Source organism: Gadus macrocephalus, chromosome 13 (assembly GCF_031168955.1).
Source record: "Gadus macrocephalus chromosome 13, ASM3116895v1".
Lineage (NCBI taxonomy): Eukaryota > Metazoa > Chordata > Actinopteri > Gadiformes > Gadidae > Gadus > Gadus macrocephalus.
This window is the reverse complement of record NC_082394.1, coordinates 16,262,755-16,280,805: the sequence shown is the minus strand read 5'-3', so window position 1 is coordinate 16,280,805 and position 18,051 is coordinate 16,262,755. Positions and strand designations below refer to the sequence as shown.

Below are 18,051 nucleotides of genomic sequence, written 5' to 3'. Positions count from 1 at the left end.
GATTTACAGGAGTGGTCATTTAAAGAGACTAGCACATAGGGGCAGCGCTGTGAGTCCTGCCATTTGAGAGAAGCCTGATTATTTACTGAAGCCAAGGTTTGGTTATTACTTCTCTGCAAGTGATAATTAAGTCTTTATCTTTTGAATCTTGTCCTCCTCAACCTCTCATATTTTGTCAAAGTGTTTAAGTGTGGGTTTTTATGGAATACAACACTTAGAATGAGTTAGTCCCACTTTGCTGATGATCACCTCCTTTTACATATTACTCACAACAGCGGACTCTTCTAACTTTAAAGGCCTTGTGTCAGATGTTTAGTTGGGAACCAGGAAAACACTGGACTAAAAGCCTTGACAAGCCCCACAGCTGGGCCTTCATAGTCCCCTTGCCTAAGAGATGGCCAATCGTTCTCCCTGAAGCTGAGCTGCCCCCTGGGAAAGACACAGGGCCACCAGTCCCTGGAGAAGATGGACGATTGGACGGGGTCAGTGGTGTGCCTGAGGGCACTGGTCATCGGATTATGTTGTGTTCACTGTTGAACGTAGGCCATCCATTGCACTAGTAGACCTATGTGTTACAATTTTGGAGAGGTGCACGTAAGACGAGGCATATTCGCGGAAACATTAACAAAACAACGTATTGTTCTCATTTGATAAGTTATAGAAATGAAAATGCAATGTTTTATGTCTGTTGAAAAAAGCACTCTGAAAACCATTCAAACCGGTTAAGATAATCTTAGGTCAGCACTCCTTATACAGTGCTTTTCAGATGAATTCAAATATCTTCTGTTGTAGAATATAGCACAACCATGAAAAGTGTAATCCTATGTTCACATGAGGAGTGAAGGAGGATGACAGGGTGCCGATTCCTCCCAAATAGACCATAGAGCAATGATGCAATTGATAGGGTTCCCCAACAACCTGCCCCAACCAGCGTCAAGATCGACCCACGATAACTTACTCTCTGTTCCTCTATTGTTTCCTCTCTCTCTCGTTTGTCTCCTCTCTCTCTCATGATTGAGCAAATAAAATACAATGTCATCAGATAAGTTTTGTCACATAATATCTATACGACAAATACAATTTGCTTTGTGGGAGTGTTCATTCACAAAAATACTATTTTAATATTGTCTTCATAAGTGCCACTCATAAACAAATTTACTACACTCTTGACGACAATACAAACCTGTGACACTACATGCATACACAAGTGTTTTGTTCATGAGACTGAACCATACATTCAGATTTATGTAATGTTAATGTGTAACGACATAAAGCAATATTTAACATGATCAGAGTTGGATATTTCTCGGTTCTATATAGATTTTTCCATAACTACAAAAGTAACTCTTGTTATCTTCATCATCCAATTAGCGATGCGTGCCTTAGAATCTGAGCGGACATGTTTAAACCCCTTTTTCCGGTACAGGGCAATGGCAGCCGTTTGTGTGGACGTGGTCCCCAGGGTAACCTTGGACATCCCACGCTGCTTGCAGAAGTCCAGGACTGTATGAACCATTCTGGATCCGTGGCCCGCCCGGCGTATCGCAGACGAGACGATCATTCTGAACAATTCGCCGTACCTCTCTGCACCGTTCTTCTTGGCCACCACAGCCACCATACCCACAACCTTCCCGGTGGCAACGGTCTCTGCCACCCAGAAGCAGTCGTCTGGCTGGGCCATGAAGCTCGCCGCTATGTCCTGCATGTCCGTCTTGAGGCTGTCTCTGACAAAGTCAGCAAAAAACTTGTGGCAGCAGTAGTAGACTAGGCCCGCCCAGCCAGAAACAAGCACAAGGGCTCCTAAACCAGAGGCCAGGAGGTAGCCAGTGACGCCCAGACCCAGGGAGAAGCACAGGTAGAGCGGACTGCTCATAGCATTTGTAAAACATGGCCAGATGTGTTCCTCTATTCCTTGGGAAAACAGGGACAGGACTGTCTCCTTGTCAGGGTCCTGGTACCTACGAATGGTCAACTCCATGTCTACGAGAGGGAAGGAAAGGACAAAGAAGTCAGATGGTTGAGAAATTACAGTATGGAACCATTTCAATATTACAATGTCCAATTAGGTGGTTATCTGTCCTAAATCCAGTGGTAAACTTTTATTTGATGTCTTAAATTATTCAAAGGCAATAGATTAATAACAACGATCAACGACATTATAATAAAAAAGTTGGCTAGTACACATTATTCTTATGCAACAAAATATGGAATGGGATACTTTAATTATTAGTGGGTAGTAGCCTATAGACTTGCGTTATTTGTTAGGGTGAATATAGTCTCGCAAAGCCAGACCAAACTACAGCAAGTAGAATGGTCTGGAGCCACGCTACCTCGAGCCGTCTATCCGTGGGGAAACTGGGCGGGCCTGTTTTTATTTCTTTAAACCAATCACAATCGTCTAGGGCGGGGCTAAGCCCGGGAAGCAGCAGTTGTGTCCATGCAAAATAGTGCCGGGGGGGAAATTATTTTGACGGAACTTCTTGACGTTCAGAGGCTGTCAGAAATGGCTCAATCCCAAACGCCACAAAAAAACATTAACGATGTATGTCGCCTATGTGGAGATAATTTTATAGATAAAAAGAACAAACATCGTTTGATTCTTTGTCACGATGATTTCAAGCCACCATACACTTTGGCCCTTGAGGAGCTCACGGGACCTATAAAAACGAACAACGTTTTAACATTTATATGTGGTTCTTGTAGAACACTACTAAAGAAATACCGTAGGAGCTATTGTGAAGTGGAACGGATCGGTTCATTGGTTAAATCCATGTCAAACGCTCATGCCGCTGTCAGAGTGAAACGATGCGCCAAATCCACACCAACCGGCGATAATCGTGACCGCAAACGCATCGTCCCCGGGGAGAATCCTGCCAGACGGAGTCTCCAATATGGAAGCATATATGTAGCAAAATTCAAATGGCAATGCAATTTGGAATTACATTATGCATTTGACAATGCATTATGCAATTTTATAATGTAATTTGTAAATACGTTATTCAAAGTGTATTTTAAAATGCAAAGTGACAATGCAATCCTCAATTAAATTTGCAAAAGTTCTAACAATACAAATAGAATAACATTTTGTCAAATTCTTTGAGTTCCTTTATACAAATTGAAAAGCTATAGCGTCCCCGTGATTGCAATCCACTTCGCCACGCTCCGTGTGTTGCGATATTCAAATGACATTTCAATCTGCAAAACGGAATCCAAAGAGGAATCCAAAAAGTCAATATGCAAAGTGGCAAACGTATCAGCCAATCAGCGTCTGGGCGGGAACTACGTCACTTGCTCGTAATTTCCTTGTTCACTTCTAGTTCGTATGTGTCAGGTCCATGGTCACCAATGGAGATTATTGATACGCTCCGAAGTTTGGCCGATGATGTGGAGAACAATCGTGTTGAAGACACAGATGCAGTAGATAGAGTGCGTGTTCTGGGAGATAGGATAGACGACTTATCCTCACGGGTACGTTTTGACGCCAGTGTGGTAAACACAAAGATTTCCAAAGTGCTACAGGCACTGGGTGCGAAACATAGGGTCGGGAGACCCACCGTCTCCACCCACTCCTCACCTACAAAGCTCTCCAGAACCTAGCCCCCAGTTACCTCTGGGACCTCCTCCAAGAATACACTCCCTCCCGCTCCCTCCGGTCAACCTCTGCTGGACAACTATGTATCCCCACATCACGACTCATTACGAATGGGTGCCCGGTCATTCAGCTGTTCTGCACCCAGGCTCTGGAACTCCCTCCCCCCACACATAAAACAGTCTGACACAATAGAAAGTGACGTAGTTCCCGCTGGTGGCTGATACGTTTGCCACTTTGCATATTGACTTTTTGGATTCCTCTTTGGATTCCTCTTTGGATTTCCTCTTTGGATTCCGTTTTGCGGATTGAAATGTCATTTGAATATCGCAACACACGGAGCGTGGCGAAGTGGATTGCAATCACGGGGACGCTATAGCTTTTCAATTTGAATAAAGGAACTCAAAGAATTTGACAAAATGTTATTGTATTTTTATTGTTATAACTTTTGCAAATGTAATTGAGGATTGCATTGTCACTTTGCATATTAAAATACACTTTGAATAACGTATTTACAAATTACATTATGAAATTGCATAATGCATTGTCAATTGCATAACGTAATTACTTATTGAATTGCAAATTGCATTGCCATTTGAATTTTGCTACATATATGCTTCCATACTCCAAGGTAATGTCAAAATAGGCTATGTTGTGGTCCTACCATTGTAATGAAATCAGAGTCAGTAATCAGTAATTACATTATATTAAAATTAAACAAGATTGGATGTCTAGTTCCACAAACAATTTCGAAAACTTGTCTGTAGGCCTATAGCCATTTACCACCAACTGCTATTCATGTGTCTCTTTGGAAAACAATGTTATACTGTCCAGAGATGTGTCCACGGAAAGAGCCAAACATGCCAACTTTACAGCGCCGTCAAAGTCCTCTTCAAAACTCGCCATACTGCCTAGTTTTCGAGTTTGAGGGGGAGCACAATACTGTAACGTCAGCAACCGGAAGGGGAGGAGTCGCGGCCAAATCGGCCGCTAAGCAATAGAGTGGCGAAGTCACGCCGCTTCCGGTAGGGCTCATGGGACCTATGAGATCGAAAAAAATGAATGGGTGTCAATGGAGAGAAAATAATTATTTTCTGGTCCCAGTCTTTATATGCCCTGGATTACACATATGTTGTTTGTGGATTTAAATGATAATTTTTCATGCAAAGAAAACTAAAAATGTTCGTGAAGAAGTTTGATAATTTTAGGTTTTATGTGAGGCCGCTTTGTGAACTACAGCTCTTCGCTGCTCTCGACGCATATGATATACGTCACCACACCCGCCCTTGGAACTCGGCACAGAGATGGCGATCTCTCTGCCCCACTTCACCGCTTTTTCCAAGGGGAGGATAAAAGCATCGAAAGAGGTGAAAACCATTATAAGTCGGGGCACGTGCAGAGTTTCAGTTATGCCGATGGGAAGATTGTCGGTCTTCTCCACGCCAGTCGCAGGGAGCGTGACGTCACATACGAGCCGTGTAGTCTTTCTCGTTGTGTTTTCTCTACAGCCTTTATCTGAACAATTGCACAATAAACGGTCGAACTCTTTGCATGAAAAATTATCCTTTAAATCCACAAACAACATATGTGTAATCCAGGGCATATAAAGACCGGGACCAGAAAATAATTATTTTCTCTCCATTGACACCCATTCATATTTTTCGATCACATAGGTCCCATGAGCCCTACCGGAAGGGGCGTGACTTCGCCACTCTATAGACGCTGTCCACTTCCGTTCAGCCAGACTAGGGTGAATACCACCAATTTTCTTCAAAAGAATACATCAACATGTCAGCAGTTGCATAAATATTCTATGTGTAGTAGCTCTAATATGTCACAATTGGCTCTGAAAGGCATGCACCGCCATGGTGCAAAGGTCTTATTTAGTTTCTCTAACATTAAAGGCACCCAGTGCAACTTTATGTAAACATTCAATGAAAAATAAACATTCAATTTCTAGTCTTTTTTACACGTAGTAAGTTTCAATAACTCCATACCATTACATATCGACATTCAAGGAGCAAAGATGAGACGTCGTTGTGTGGTGAGAACTGATAGAAAATCGTAAACAACAACAATCGCCGGTGGGGAGAAGCCATTTTTCCATTGACTGGAAGCCTGCTTTATTTATTGTAGGTTACAAAAAATAAAGAAAATGGCGGCATTGTTGTTGTTATCGATTTTCTATCAGTTCTCACCACACAACGACGTCTCATCTTTGCTGCTTGAATGTCGGTATGTAATGGTATGGAGTTATTGAAACTTACTACGTGTAAAAAAGACTAGAAATTGAATGTTTATTTTTAAGCCTCGAAAGTTGCACTGGGTGCCTTTAACAAAATGTGTGCAGGCAAATGATCATTCAAACGAATGGCTTGATTTCACTGCAAAGTAAAAAAGGTGTCACTTACCCTTAAGTAGTCCGATTATGTGCACTGATCTGATTCATCCAACCTGATGCAAGAAGTTGGCCTCGACTCAATGACTTTCAAAGAGGAAGGATTCTTTAATTTCACACAACAAAGCAACGTCGTAGAGAATCCTGTAATGATCACATGAACAAGTAGTTTGTTAATAACTAACCCTAGATGCTTCGGTTCAAAGTGCAGAAAACGTAAGCAGTAGCCAATTCGATTCAGTGAAGGAGAAACGTTCCCCTATATATATTCACATACACAGAGGGCCTAACATTTGGCTAATGAGAGATTTAACGACACTAGCACAAAGACTAGCACAAAGGAGTAGACCCCTGAGTCCTGCCATTTGAGATAGCCCTAAATTAAAACTTTTCTTTATTCAATTTCAAGCAGTGCTTTAAAACATCAATAAGCCAAGGATTTTAAACAAGATGTTGTTGAATAGTGCTGTTGGGATTGAGGATGGCCGATAATCATTATTTCTGTTTTCCTTGTTTGGGAGAAAATGACTGTTCCCTCTGAACAGGGCCCTTAGTTCACTCTGCCTTTTCCCACACTGGTTTCTAAGATGCTGTCAAGATATTACTTATAGTTCCTTTATAGTAATTTGTAAGTGTAATATTACTCACAACAGCGGACTCTTCTAACTTTAAAGGCCTTGTGTCAGACATTTAGTTGGGAACCAGGAAAACACTGGACTAAAAGCCTTGACAAGCCCCACAGATGGACGGAAGATGGACGGGGGGCAATGGTGTGCCGAGGGCACTGGTCATCGGATTATGTTGCGTTCACTGTTACAATCAAAAGAACATATTGTTCTCATTTGATAAGTTATAGAAATGAAAATGCAATGTTTTATGTTTGTTGAAAAAGGCACTCTGAAAATCATTCACACCGGTTTAAATAATCTTAGGTCAGCACTCCTTATGGGAGTGCTTTTCAGATTAATTCAACATCTTCCGTTGTAGAATATACCACAACCATGAAAAGTGTAATCCTATGTTCACATGATGAGTGAAGGAGGGTGATACCAATCAGGGGGCAGTTTCCTCCCAAATGGACCCCAGAGACAAGAAGCAACGACACGGCTACACGGCTGACCCCGCTACCTTCCTCTTACTTCCTCTCTCTCCCGTTGTGTGTTTAATTCATCACAAACAATCTCAGTATATCAGTAAATATAAGTATATTCTTTATTATAACAAAATGTGACTCATAAATGAGCAAATAACATACAATGTAATCAAATAAGCTTTGTAACATAATATATTATTGTATTATAACTTTATGTTAGACGATTACATTTAGCTTTGTGGGAGTGTTCATTGACAAAAATACAATTTTTATATTGTCATCAGAAGTGCTCATAAACGCTTGACACTTGACAATACAAACATATTACACTTAAACATATTACACTTAATGCATACACAAGTGTTATGTTTATGAGAAGGGACCATACATTAACATTTATAAAATGATAGTCTAAAATTATATGGAGTGACATTTAACACGATCAGCGTTTTATATTTCACAGTTCTATATAGATTTTTCCATGACTACAATAGTAACTCTAGTTATCTTCATCATCCAATTAGCGACATGTGTTTTAGTATATGAGCGGACATGTTTAAACCCCAATTTCTGGTACAGGGCAATGGCAGCCGTTTGAGTGGAGGAGGTCTCCAAAATAACCTTGGACATCCCATGCTGCTTGCAGAAGTCCAGGACTGCTTGAGTCATTCTGGATCCAAGGCCCGTCCGGCGTGTCGCAGACGATATAATCATTCTGAACAATTCGCCGTACCTCTCTGCACCGTTCTTCTTGGCCACCACAGCCACCATACCCACCACCTTCCCTGTGGCAACAGTCTCTGCCACCCAGAAGCAGTCGTCTGGCTGGGCCATGTAGCTCGCCTGTATGTCCTGCATGTCCGCCTGCAGCCTGCCCCTGACATAGTCAGCATACAACTTGTGGCAGCAGTAGTAGACTAGGCCCGCCCAGCCAGACACAAGCACAAGGGCTCCTAAACCAGAGGCCAGGAGGTAGCCAGTGACGCCCAGACCCAGGGAGAAGCACAGGTAGAGCGGGCTGCTCATAGCATTCTTAAAACTTGGCCTGATGTGTTCCTGTATGCCTTGGGAAAACAGGGACCTGACCGTCTCCTTGTCAGGGTCCTGGTACTTACGAATTCGCAACTGCATGTCTACGTTTGGGAAGGAAATTAAAAATAAATCAGATTTGTGAGAAATTATGGTATGGACCCCTTTAAATATTTCAATGCCCAATTAGGCTCTTTGGTTATCTTTTATGTGTGTTACATAAGTCCAATTCAATGTATGAATGACGCATAGAATAATGCTTCAATTAAATACATAAACAAAGTAGGTTAGAATACATTCGTGTAACAAAACATTGATTGGGTTTGAGTTTCTGTCGTGAATTTGCATTTAAGGAATTCATTAACATCCTAGCAGTGGCTCAATGCTAGTCGTACGCGTACTAGGCATGGACATATTGGTACTAGGACAGGCCTACAATTGATACAAATACAAGCTCTACTTTTGTTGCGTGAACCGGAACAAAATGTATGCAGGCCAATGATCATTCGAACAAATAGCATTATTTCCCTGCAAATTAAAACAAAAGGCATTACTCACTTTTAAATAGTCTGAAATTCCACTATGCGCAAGAAGTAAACTTCATGGGATAACGGAGTGGTTTTCTGCCGAATGCAAAACCCTTTTACAAATATAAACCAACAGCCCTGAGAATCACGGAGCGGTCACATGATCTATTCTAGCGTACTAACTTCGGTGGCCGTTGTTCAAAGTGCAGAACAAAATAACCTGTATCCAAACATCTGGGCGTACAGTAAACGTAGACCTATTAATGAATAACAACGACGTATATTCAGTTTTTGTCGAGAATGAATTCAACCCCCCTACCCCCCGCCAAATAAGCCACTCCCATTTGCCACTTTGAGTGAATGTTTTTGGTTGAAGCACGATTTTCTTACACTATTATTTAATAATAATTTGTCAAATGTTCATAATACTTTGTAAAGAAAACATATATTTGCACTCATATAGGGCCTAATTGCTTCATGGGTGATTAACAGGAGTTGTCTTTAAAAGAGTTTTTACCAATGATCTCATCTGTTCATGATCTGTAGCCTTAGCCTAAAACATGTTTGGTGTGTCACATGCCTTTTGCAAATGCACATATTTTTTTAGTTTTACTGCAAGCAGCAGGGACGTAATAATAATATGTAATAGGAATGTAATACAATACACTATTATAATAGTGCGAATAATGGTGCCTCAAAACTTATCCTCTGGCCCTGCCAAAACAAAACATAAGAAAACAGCAACAGAGCCGAAGTCGGGATTCTTGTGACAAGTTGGTGGTGCAGATGTTGCAATGTTAATAATTGTTTGGGAGCCAATGGGTTTCATCCACTTACCAAGCCCAGTATTGTTATTGTGTGTTCCAGATGCCTCGGACGCCAGCCTTCCGAGTTGCACATGTGACTTAATTTCCTGTGTTTTCTACAGACTGCTAAAATACAAAAAGAATAGAACAAAAGTTTAACTTTCTTTAAACAGTTGATCATTTATTGTTTCTGAAATTTGGCAGCATTGTTCAGCTTTTGTCGTATAAATGCTTTTATGTTTGTATCAGTTACGTCGGTGAACTTCAACTTTGCAGATCATGAACATCTGTGGGAATACACACACACACACACACACAAACACATACACGAAAGATGAGCATGAGAATGAGGGTATCACTCAACCAACATCTTTTCTCATTTCTATATACCTACTTGTTATTTCAACAAGGTCCTGTTTGGCTAGGCCAGGTTTTCCTTCTGTGCAGCTGCTGGATGACTGGCCAGTCACTGAATGGCCTGCCATATATTCCCTGGTATACATCCCATGTAGGAGATCATTTATGAACTTCTGGGGGCTTTGGAAGGAGCAGCGCTCCACAAGTCCTTTTGGAATGACCTTTAATGCAAGTAGATAACATTACCACAAATCTACTTCAACATACAGCAGACTAGCGTTTACCTCAATGATATATATATATGCATTTAGATTAACCGAGTGTACGGCTGATGCATTTAGAAAAACAGTGCAACTGAAACTAAGTAACTTAACCTATACAAATAAAGTCAAACAGATTCTTACAGAGTGGCCCAGGGCCTCTGTTGCTGATGCTGATGATGGACCTGGAGCTGGTGATGGGTCTTCTGTTGCTGGGGCTGGAACTGCTGTTGGTGCTGGTGATAGTGTTGGTTCTGGTCTTGGTCTTGGTGTTGGTCTTGGTATTGGTGTTGTCGTTGGTCTTGGTGCTGAGCGGAGAAACTCCTCCATCTTCTGCAAAACGTCTGGCAGCACCGAGCAAAGGATTCATAATAGCCTTTTAGCTAACATGTAAAACAGAAAAACCCTTGTGTAAAAAAAAACAAAGTTTTCAACAATAGCATTACATTTTAATGTTGCTATTTTTGCCTTGAGAGAATCATTTTCCCTCTGCAGCCTGTGGTTGTTCTCCCTCAACAGCTCAAAAGATGGGTGATGGCACTGAAAGTAAAAATTCCATTAAAAAAACAAAACTGACTCACATACACCTGGGCAAATACAGAAGCCAGTTAGAGGGTACAAAGCTTACAGCTGATAGATTACAGGAATATATTGCTGTATCTATCCCTATACTATAGTTAGGAAATAAAAACTTTAATTGTAGGTATAACATTAAGTGCAGACAGTTTATTGCATTAGTGGATCTTACTTCATTCCTGGTTTCATTAATTGAGTTCAGCTGACATGATCCTATGACAAACAGAAGATGTACATAGAGTTAAGGGTTACATCAAGACTGTACAACAGAGGTCAGCAGGGGGGATGAGCCTGAGCGAGTAGACAATGCAGGCGGAACAGGAGATGAATGCTCAAATCTAATCTTGTTAATATGCTTAATAAGTTGACAGAAAGCAAAAAGTCAAAATGATCTGACAGGCCAGGCAAAGCAGGCCAGTTGGCAACCCCATGGTGTACAATATGACAGACAACATTAGGCTACATCACATTACAATAATTCACTGATGTTAAGAAGCACTTCCATCACTGCACCAATACCTTGCTTTTCCAGTTCCATTAAGACGTTAAGACCTGTGTTTTTTCTCTTCTTCTTCTTCTTACATTGACTTAACTGAGGATCCTTTAAATCATAATGAAGTTTAGTTTTTCAACGATTTTAATTTAACTCATCCACAAGGCCTATAGATGACATTTCTGTGATAAAACTTTAGTTACCTACCAGCGATACTACGTCGTCGTCGTCGTCGTCAGAATATCAACCATTCTTCAGTTTCTTCCTTTTCCTCTTCCCTTTCTCCTCCGGGCTCAACAGTTTGTCTCCACCATCAAGATAATGCCTCCTCTTGCAAACCATCTCCTCTCTGTTGTCTGAAAACGTCAAAATTATGACGTTTTCATTATGTGTGTTTAAAATGCTAGTATTATTTTGGGCAAAATAAAGTTTCTCTCTTTAAATCCAGGCCGCGCACCCCACACTTCCCGCGCCTCACATTATAGGCCGCGAGCTAGGGGGCCTTACCGTGCCTTACCGTTGCGAGCTTAACAATTAACAACGTTTTTGAAACGAAAACGTTGACCGTGATATTTGAAACATTACCATATGTATGTAGTTATGCACATATTTTATGTAAACATAGTCAAAGGAGAAAAAAACTTGTGTTACTTACCACTGACTGATATAATCCGTCCTGGACATGACACAATCCTTCCCTTGTTTGGCCAATTAACTTTATACGTTACAAAAGGATCTTTTAAATTTACTTTGCGTACCACCCATGATATTTCGCCTATGTCCACAGCCCCTTCATCCGGAAAGTCAAATAGTGCATATTTTGCCATTTTCTTTATTTTTTCGTAGCAAACTCACGACTTAAGGTACGGCCACACCAAGCGCGTTACCCGCGTACCACGCGTATAAAATCCGCAATTTTTCCATAGGGAAGCATTGGTTTACACGCGTATGAGGTGCGTACACGCGTATCATGCGTACCAAGCAACATTTTACTCGCGTTAGGGGCGTATGAGGCGCGTATATGTACGCGCGTATATATACGCGCGTACATATACGCGCGTACGGGAGGAGTTCAAAAAATTTAACTTTTTACGCTCGTACGCGTGATACTTAGCCGCAATAGCCAATCAGCGTGGAGCTTGACCCGGCGTCACTGGCAGAGAGTAGTGACCCTTGCACAGAAGCATACGGCCGACATCTTTCTTTATTCTGGGTGGAAATAGTAACATAGTTACGCCATTAAATGCGTTTATGGAAAAAAAAATTGCGAGAAATGTGCATTTTACTTTCATAATGTTCACTCGGTGAATGTGAAGGATGTTTGGTTTGATAGTTATGACGAAGAGTGAACGCTCCGTTCACTTGCATGGACAGAGTCTCTGGTTGCTAAGCAACCTCAACGTCTTGGCGGACTATTTCTCTGCCGATCAACACTACGAATGCTGGAAACACACCAGACACACCATGTGAAGTTATTTAACCCGATTATTGTTATTTATATCCGAGATTATTTAATCTAACCCGATTCAAGCTCTATCATGCACCCAGACACGCCGGCGTTTGGGTTTCCTTCCTCGGACTCCTAAATCCAGCGCAGCCACAGGCGCGTAGCTGCGTATGTAGGACCATTTTTGACACAAAATGGTCAAGCAACATTTTAGCTGCGTTACGCGCGTACATGGTACGCGGGATACGCTTTTGGTGTGTCCGCACCTTAAAACTCACGACTCGACTGTCAAATATTCAACGGATGTCTCACGCGCTGCGAATGCGTAGCATATGTTTACAACCGCATTCGCAGCGCGTGAGACGCTTGCGGGTTTACAGTTGTCTTTTTCAGTTGTTCAGTTGTTGTTTTCAGTTTACATTTGTCTGCATTGACAGTCGTCTAACTGCAAAATGTCACGAAATTATAAACGATATTTGTCCGATTTTTCTATACCTGTGCCAAAAACTACAAGATGGTACAGAAGTCAATTGAGAACAGAGGAACGGCCAGCAAGTTCGACCGAGGAGGTAAGAAAACCGGAATAAGAGCGTCTCCTTGCGACACTTTGTCGAAGTAATTCCCTACAGCTAGGCTAACCTCTATTTGTCCACTGGCTTCCAGATTGATTCAAGGCCTTCATTTGAAGCTGAATTCTCTGATGACGGAGACCTTGATGATCAAATGAATACACAGTCTATGGTGTGTACACACTAAACACAAAGTTAATTAAGAGAATGGATGTTGAGAAATTATAACTGTACAATTGTAATTTAAGTTTAAGCTGCCACAAACAGCTACTTTCTATTTGCTGTGGCTATCCTAATCTCATTGGTAAATTTGGCTTTTCCAGATTGACTCTTCAGATGAAGCTGAATTCCCCTGTGATGATCCACCAGACCATGTTGAGCAAGTGTGTACACACACAAAACGCAAACACACCTAGTTGAAATAGGGAGAACGGAGTGGCATATAGATTCAGAATCAGACTTTATTGTCATTGTGCAAACTTGTGCAATGAAATTTGGGGTGGTGCTCACTACCCATAGTGCAAAATAAGGCAGTGCAAAAAGCAAAAATACAAACACAAACAACAGCAATAGGCGCAATAAATATAAATATGCAGACATAACATATAAGTGTCTTTTTTTTTTAAATAAATAAATATATAAGACTTATAAGAAATAAGAAAATAAATAAAAAGAAAGAAAAAAAGAAATGAGAAATATAATGCTTTACGACAGAATTCTGCATTGATGATTGAGTAGCCTACTTTATAAGTAATGTTAATTGTGTGTCCAACCTTTTACTAAAATTAGAAATATAACATATTTGTATATTTAAGCAATAGATCACGACAGGCTGTGGTATGTGCTCATTATACCACTGTTAAGGGGCGTTGTTCGGCCCTCCGCTGCGCGTCACCCTTCACAGTGGTATAATGAGCACATACGACTGACTGAAGTGATCTATTGCTTTTATACAATGGTTACTATTATGGCAAAACGAAAGTCATAGACACACTACATTAAAAAAACAAAACAAGAAAGTCTAAATAGCTGTTTTTTTTAAAGAATACAAAAAAGTAGTCCCTCCTGGCTGCCTTCCAAATGCACGACGGTCACTATGCAACACACTTTAGCGTCCCTCCGAGAGAAGGCTCGCCTAGAGCGGTTCGCCGGCAATTTATCCTACGGAGCAGTCCACTCACCGCCTGTACATTTCCGTGTGATAAAGTTTCCTAGGCCAATCCCAACAACTGCTACTTTGTAAGTTACCGTTTCTACTAAGTTCCGTTTCCTAGGCTACTACCAACAACTGCTACTTTGTAACCGTTTCTACTTCCAGGCGCGGAGTGATACGCAAACTTTCACAAAATGATTGGGCGTCATAGCAGTTATGTATACGCTCATTATACAACAGTTAGGAACCAATCAGATCGCTGGATTTAAGCCACCTGTTGTATAAAATACATTATACAACGGGTGGCTTAAATCCAGCGATCTGATTCATTGATTGATTGATCTGGTCACTTCAGGTCGCTGAACAACGCCCCTTAACAGTGGTATAATGAGCACATACCACAGCCTGTCGTGATCTATTGCTTAATTATACAACGGGTGGCTTAAATCCAGCGATCTGATTGGTTCCTAACTGTTGTATAATGAGCGTATAAATAACTGCTATGACGCCCAATCGTTTTATCATTTTGGCTTAAATATAGGCCTATCGAGATCAGCACTCGAGTTGAGGGGGGATGGCATCCCCCTTTGGAATTAAAATGATCAAAATCATCAATCTGTTATTTTATCAATTAATGTGGAAATATTACCGCTATTTCATTATAGCGGTTTCCTTTTTCAATTCGGCGCAACGTAGGGTTGCCGCGGTGTGGACATTTCACACCGAGTAATACACTTGTGTTAACACCGGTATTACCGAGTATAAACGGTATAAACTTTGATACTATAGGTCAACCGCCATCTTCTCCGTCAACTCTCCTCTCACACTCAGTGACAGCGTCTGGCAGCGCGCCAATTCTCGGGGACAGCATCTTATAACGTTCTATATATAATAGCATGATATAATTGTATATATATAAATCACGGCCAAAAGCTCTGTGCGCCTCCGGATGGCCGTAGCATATCTATCTATTATTATAAAAAAAATATTTTCTTAATTATAATTATATTATTAATTTCCGGTTTCCGACGCCATCAGTGTCTATATAGAAAAAAGACTTTCTACACCCGTTGTCTTCAGGATCATCCAGAGTGACAAGCTGCGACATCAGCACCAAGGAATTAAAGACTTGAAACACAGAATGGTTGAGGCATTTTACTTTATCAGAATAAGCCAGTAGAGTATTTTAACAGTACAAACATAGTCACCTTTCATTTTCTTCAAGCTCTTTGAATTATTCATAATTCACAATCTCATTTATAACAGCAAACCAAACAAATATCTATCTATCTATCTATCTATCTATCTATCTATCTATCTATCTATCTATCTATCTATCTATCTATCTATCTATCTATCTATCTATCTATCTATCTATCTACAAATTGTAAAGTAGATCTGAGATGAAATGTTCATTTGATTTGTTTAGAGGTAAGGAGTAAACTTCACAGCATGCTCATGTTTTAGGTTGTCACAATCAACGTTTACCTGCCCATGCCTTCACCTGGTCCATTCTGGTAGTTTACCAGGAAGCAAGCCACACTGAACAGCTGATCAATGCTTCCACACACTGATAGCGGTGTTACTTTGTCGAAGAGTTTGTTCTCCTTAACCCTCCAGATACACCGCTCAACATGCACTCTCAAGCGGGCAATAGACTGCGTCTGCTGAACATCCTCCCTATACACATTTGCTTGTTCCTTGACAGAAAGGCCGGTCGGTAAACCTTGCAGGGAACGAGGGTGTCCACAAGAAAGCCCTTGTCTACCATAATAGCCATGTCTGCTGTGAGGAGTTTGGTAATGTCCGATTGCTTGAATATCTCCCTGTCGCTCATAGAACCTGCATACAACACAGACACAAAGGTGATGGGACCATGGGGTGCAATACCAATCATGGCCTTGAATGTGGTGTGTGATTTATATGTTGAAAACATCTCACTCTGCAAAAGGAGAGAGGAGGGAGTTTGGCAAAAGATTTCTGTACAGTCAAGCACTACTTGTGTGTCAGTGAGCTTTGACTTCTTCTGGTAGCCATGCACAGCATCTATTCTCTCATTGCTTGTGTAAAAAAAAATGGTAGAATATTAGATTTGAGGACGAAATGATAGGGTGGGCTAAGGCAAGTTTTGGGGGGGCTTGAGCCCACCCAAAAGAGGTCTAGCTTCGCCACTGAAAGTAAGCTAGCGAAAACTCATCCAGCTTCACTTTTCAAAAATGTGCGGTAACTGTTAGCGGCTACATTGACATAGGCCTACGTAGCCAGCAGATATAATAGTCCGCCAAAGAAGTTGACGTCGCTTTGCAACCGAAGACGCTGGGTTTGACAAGTTATCGGACTACTTGCGGAGTGTTACCAAAGACGCCATTAGAGGCAAAAAAGCCTTTGTTTACCTTGACAGCGGTCAATTATACTTGGAAACTGTGATTTATCAAATATAATTCACCGCCGGAAGTTGTGAAGGTCCCATGCAAGTGAACGGAGCGTTAATAATGTAAATAATAATATAAAATAAATGTTCTTTTTTTTTTTCTTTTTTTTGAGATCTGTGCCTCAAGTGGGGGGCACAAGCATTGTAGGCCCCCTATGGCCCGCCCATAGAGTGGCGAAGTCACGCCCCTTCCGGTAGGGCTCATGGGACCTATGAGATCGAAAAATATGAATGGGTGTCAATGGAGAGAAAATAATTATTTTCTGGTCCCGGTCTTTATATGCCCTGGATTACACATATGTTGTTTGTGGATTTAAAGGATAATTTTTCATGCAAAGAGTTCGACCGTTTATTGTGCAATTGTTCAGATAAAGGCTGTAGAGAAAACACAACGAGAAAGACTACACGGCTCGTATGTGACGTCACGCTCCCTGCGACTGGCGTGGAGAAGACCGACAATCTTCCCATCGGCATAACTGAAACTCTGCACGTGCCCCGACTTATAATGGTTTTCACCTCTTTCGATGCTTTTATCCTCCCCTTGGAAAAAGCGGTGAAGTGAGGCAGAGAGATCGCCATCTCTGTGCCGAGTTCCAAGGGCGGGTGTGGTGACGTATATCATATGCGTTGAGAGCAGCGAAGAGCTGTAGTTCACAAAGCGGCCTCACATAAAACCTAAAATTATCAAACTTCTTCACGAACATTTTTAGTTTTCTTTGCATGAAAAATTATCATTTAAATCCACAAACAACATATGTGTAATCCAGGGCACATAAAGACTGGGACCAGAAAATAATTATTTTCTCTCCATTGACACCCATTCATATTTTTCGATCTCATAGGTCCCATGAGCCCTACCGGAAGGGGCGTGACTTCGCCACTCTATAGCGACGGGCCTGGGCATCGTAATTGTCCGCGATTGCATAGCCAACATGGTCTTATAATAGCCCGATCATTAACTAAAAAACACATAGATAAAGAATAAAGCATCCAGCATATGATTTCAACAATGTATGATTGAGGGCATGCGCAATCCGCATTACGCAACAGGGATGGTCGCACAGTGGAATGCTGATGGAAACCAGCGGACGAGACCATGGTTGGAGATGTGCGCGCATTTCAGACGCAGGGAGATACTGCACAAAAATCCATTTCTAATTCATCAGTTTGCCTGTGTCTGCCTGGCACAAATGCTCCCGTTGAGCGGATATTTTCCATAATAAACAATACTACAATCACGCGCGCGTACACACACACACACACACACACACACACACACACACACACACACACACACATGCACACACACACACACACACACAC

The 18,051-nt window shown here is 41.4% G+C and overlaps 2 protein-coding genes and 3 long non-coding RNA genes across 6 annotated transcripts; 2 read left to right on the top strand and 3 right to left on the bottom strand.

The window, feature by feature from the left end:
- Positions 1-1,097: 1,097 nt before the first annotated feature.
- On the bottom strand, positions 1,098-6,796 carry LOC132470661 (N-acetyltransferase family 8 member 7-like). The gene is made up of 3 exons (XM_060069466.1): positions 6,636-6,796; positions 6,001-6,131; positions 1,098-1,980 (listed from the first exon to the last, which is right to left on the bottom strand). Exon 3 carries the CDS (start codon positions 1,976-1,978, stop codon positions 1,313-1,315), a length of 666 nt encoding a protein of 221 aa, XP_059925449.1. The 5' UTR covers positions 1,979-1,980; positions 6,001-6,131; positions 6,636-6,796; the 3' UTR covers positions 1,098-1,312.
- On the top strand, positions 1,980-5,851 carry LOC132470665 (uncharacterized). The gene is made up of 2 exons (XR_009528682.1): positions 1,980-2,260; positions 5,334-5,851. It is a non-coding gene; the product is annotated as an uncharacterized LOC132470665 (long non-coding RNA).
- Positions 6,797-7,177: 381 nt separating the features above from the next.
- LOC132470662 (N-acetyltransferase family 8 member 7-like) lies at positions 7,178-8,966 on the bottom strand. Its single transcript, XM_060069467.1, has 2 exons — positions 8,668-8,966; positions 7,178-8,213 (listed from the first exon to the last, which is right to left on the bottom strand). Exon 2 carries the CDS (start codon positions 8,209-8,211, stop codon positions 7,546-7,548), a length of 666 nt encoding a protein of 221 aa, XP_059925450.1. The 5' UTR covers positions 8,212-8,213; positions 8,668-8,966; the 3' UTR covers positions 7,178-7,545.
- Positions 8,967-9,741: 775 nt separating this feature from the next.
- LOC132470664 (uncharacterized) lies at positions 9,742-11,981 on the bottom strand. 2 transcript variants are annotated; one of them, XR_009528680.1, is made up of 4 exons: positions 11,155-11,981; positions 10,808-10,848; positions 10,204-10,599; positions 9,742-10,020 (listed from the first exon to the last, which is right to left on the bottom strand). It is a non-coding gene; the product is annotated as an uncharacterized LOC132470664 (long non-coding RNA). The 2 variants fall into 2 exon arrangements; XR_009528681.1 differs by lacking the exon at positions 10,808-10,848.
- An 875-nt stretch (positions 11,982-12,856) lies between these two features.
- Positions 12,857-13,574, top strand: LOC132471184 (uncharacterized). Its single transcript, XR_009528783.1, has 3 exons — positions 12,857-13,144; positions 13,239-13,316; positions 13,468-13,574. It is a non-coding gene; the product is annotated as an uncharacterized LOC132471184 (long non-coding RNA).
- The last annotated feature ends 4,477 nt before the right edge of the window (positions 13,575-18,051 follow it).

What these genes read in the sequence shown, in the direction of transcription:
- LOC132470661 (XM_060069466.1), bottom strand. Translation starts at nt 1,978, where the DNA reads ATGGAGTTGACCATTCGTAGGTACCAGGACCCTGACAAGGAGACAGTC.
- LOC132470662 (XM_060069467.1), bottom strand. Translation starts at nt 8,211, where the DNA reads ATGCAGTTGCGAATTCGTAAGTACCAGGACCCTGACAAGGAGACGGTC.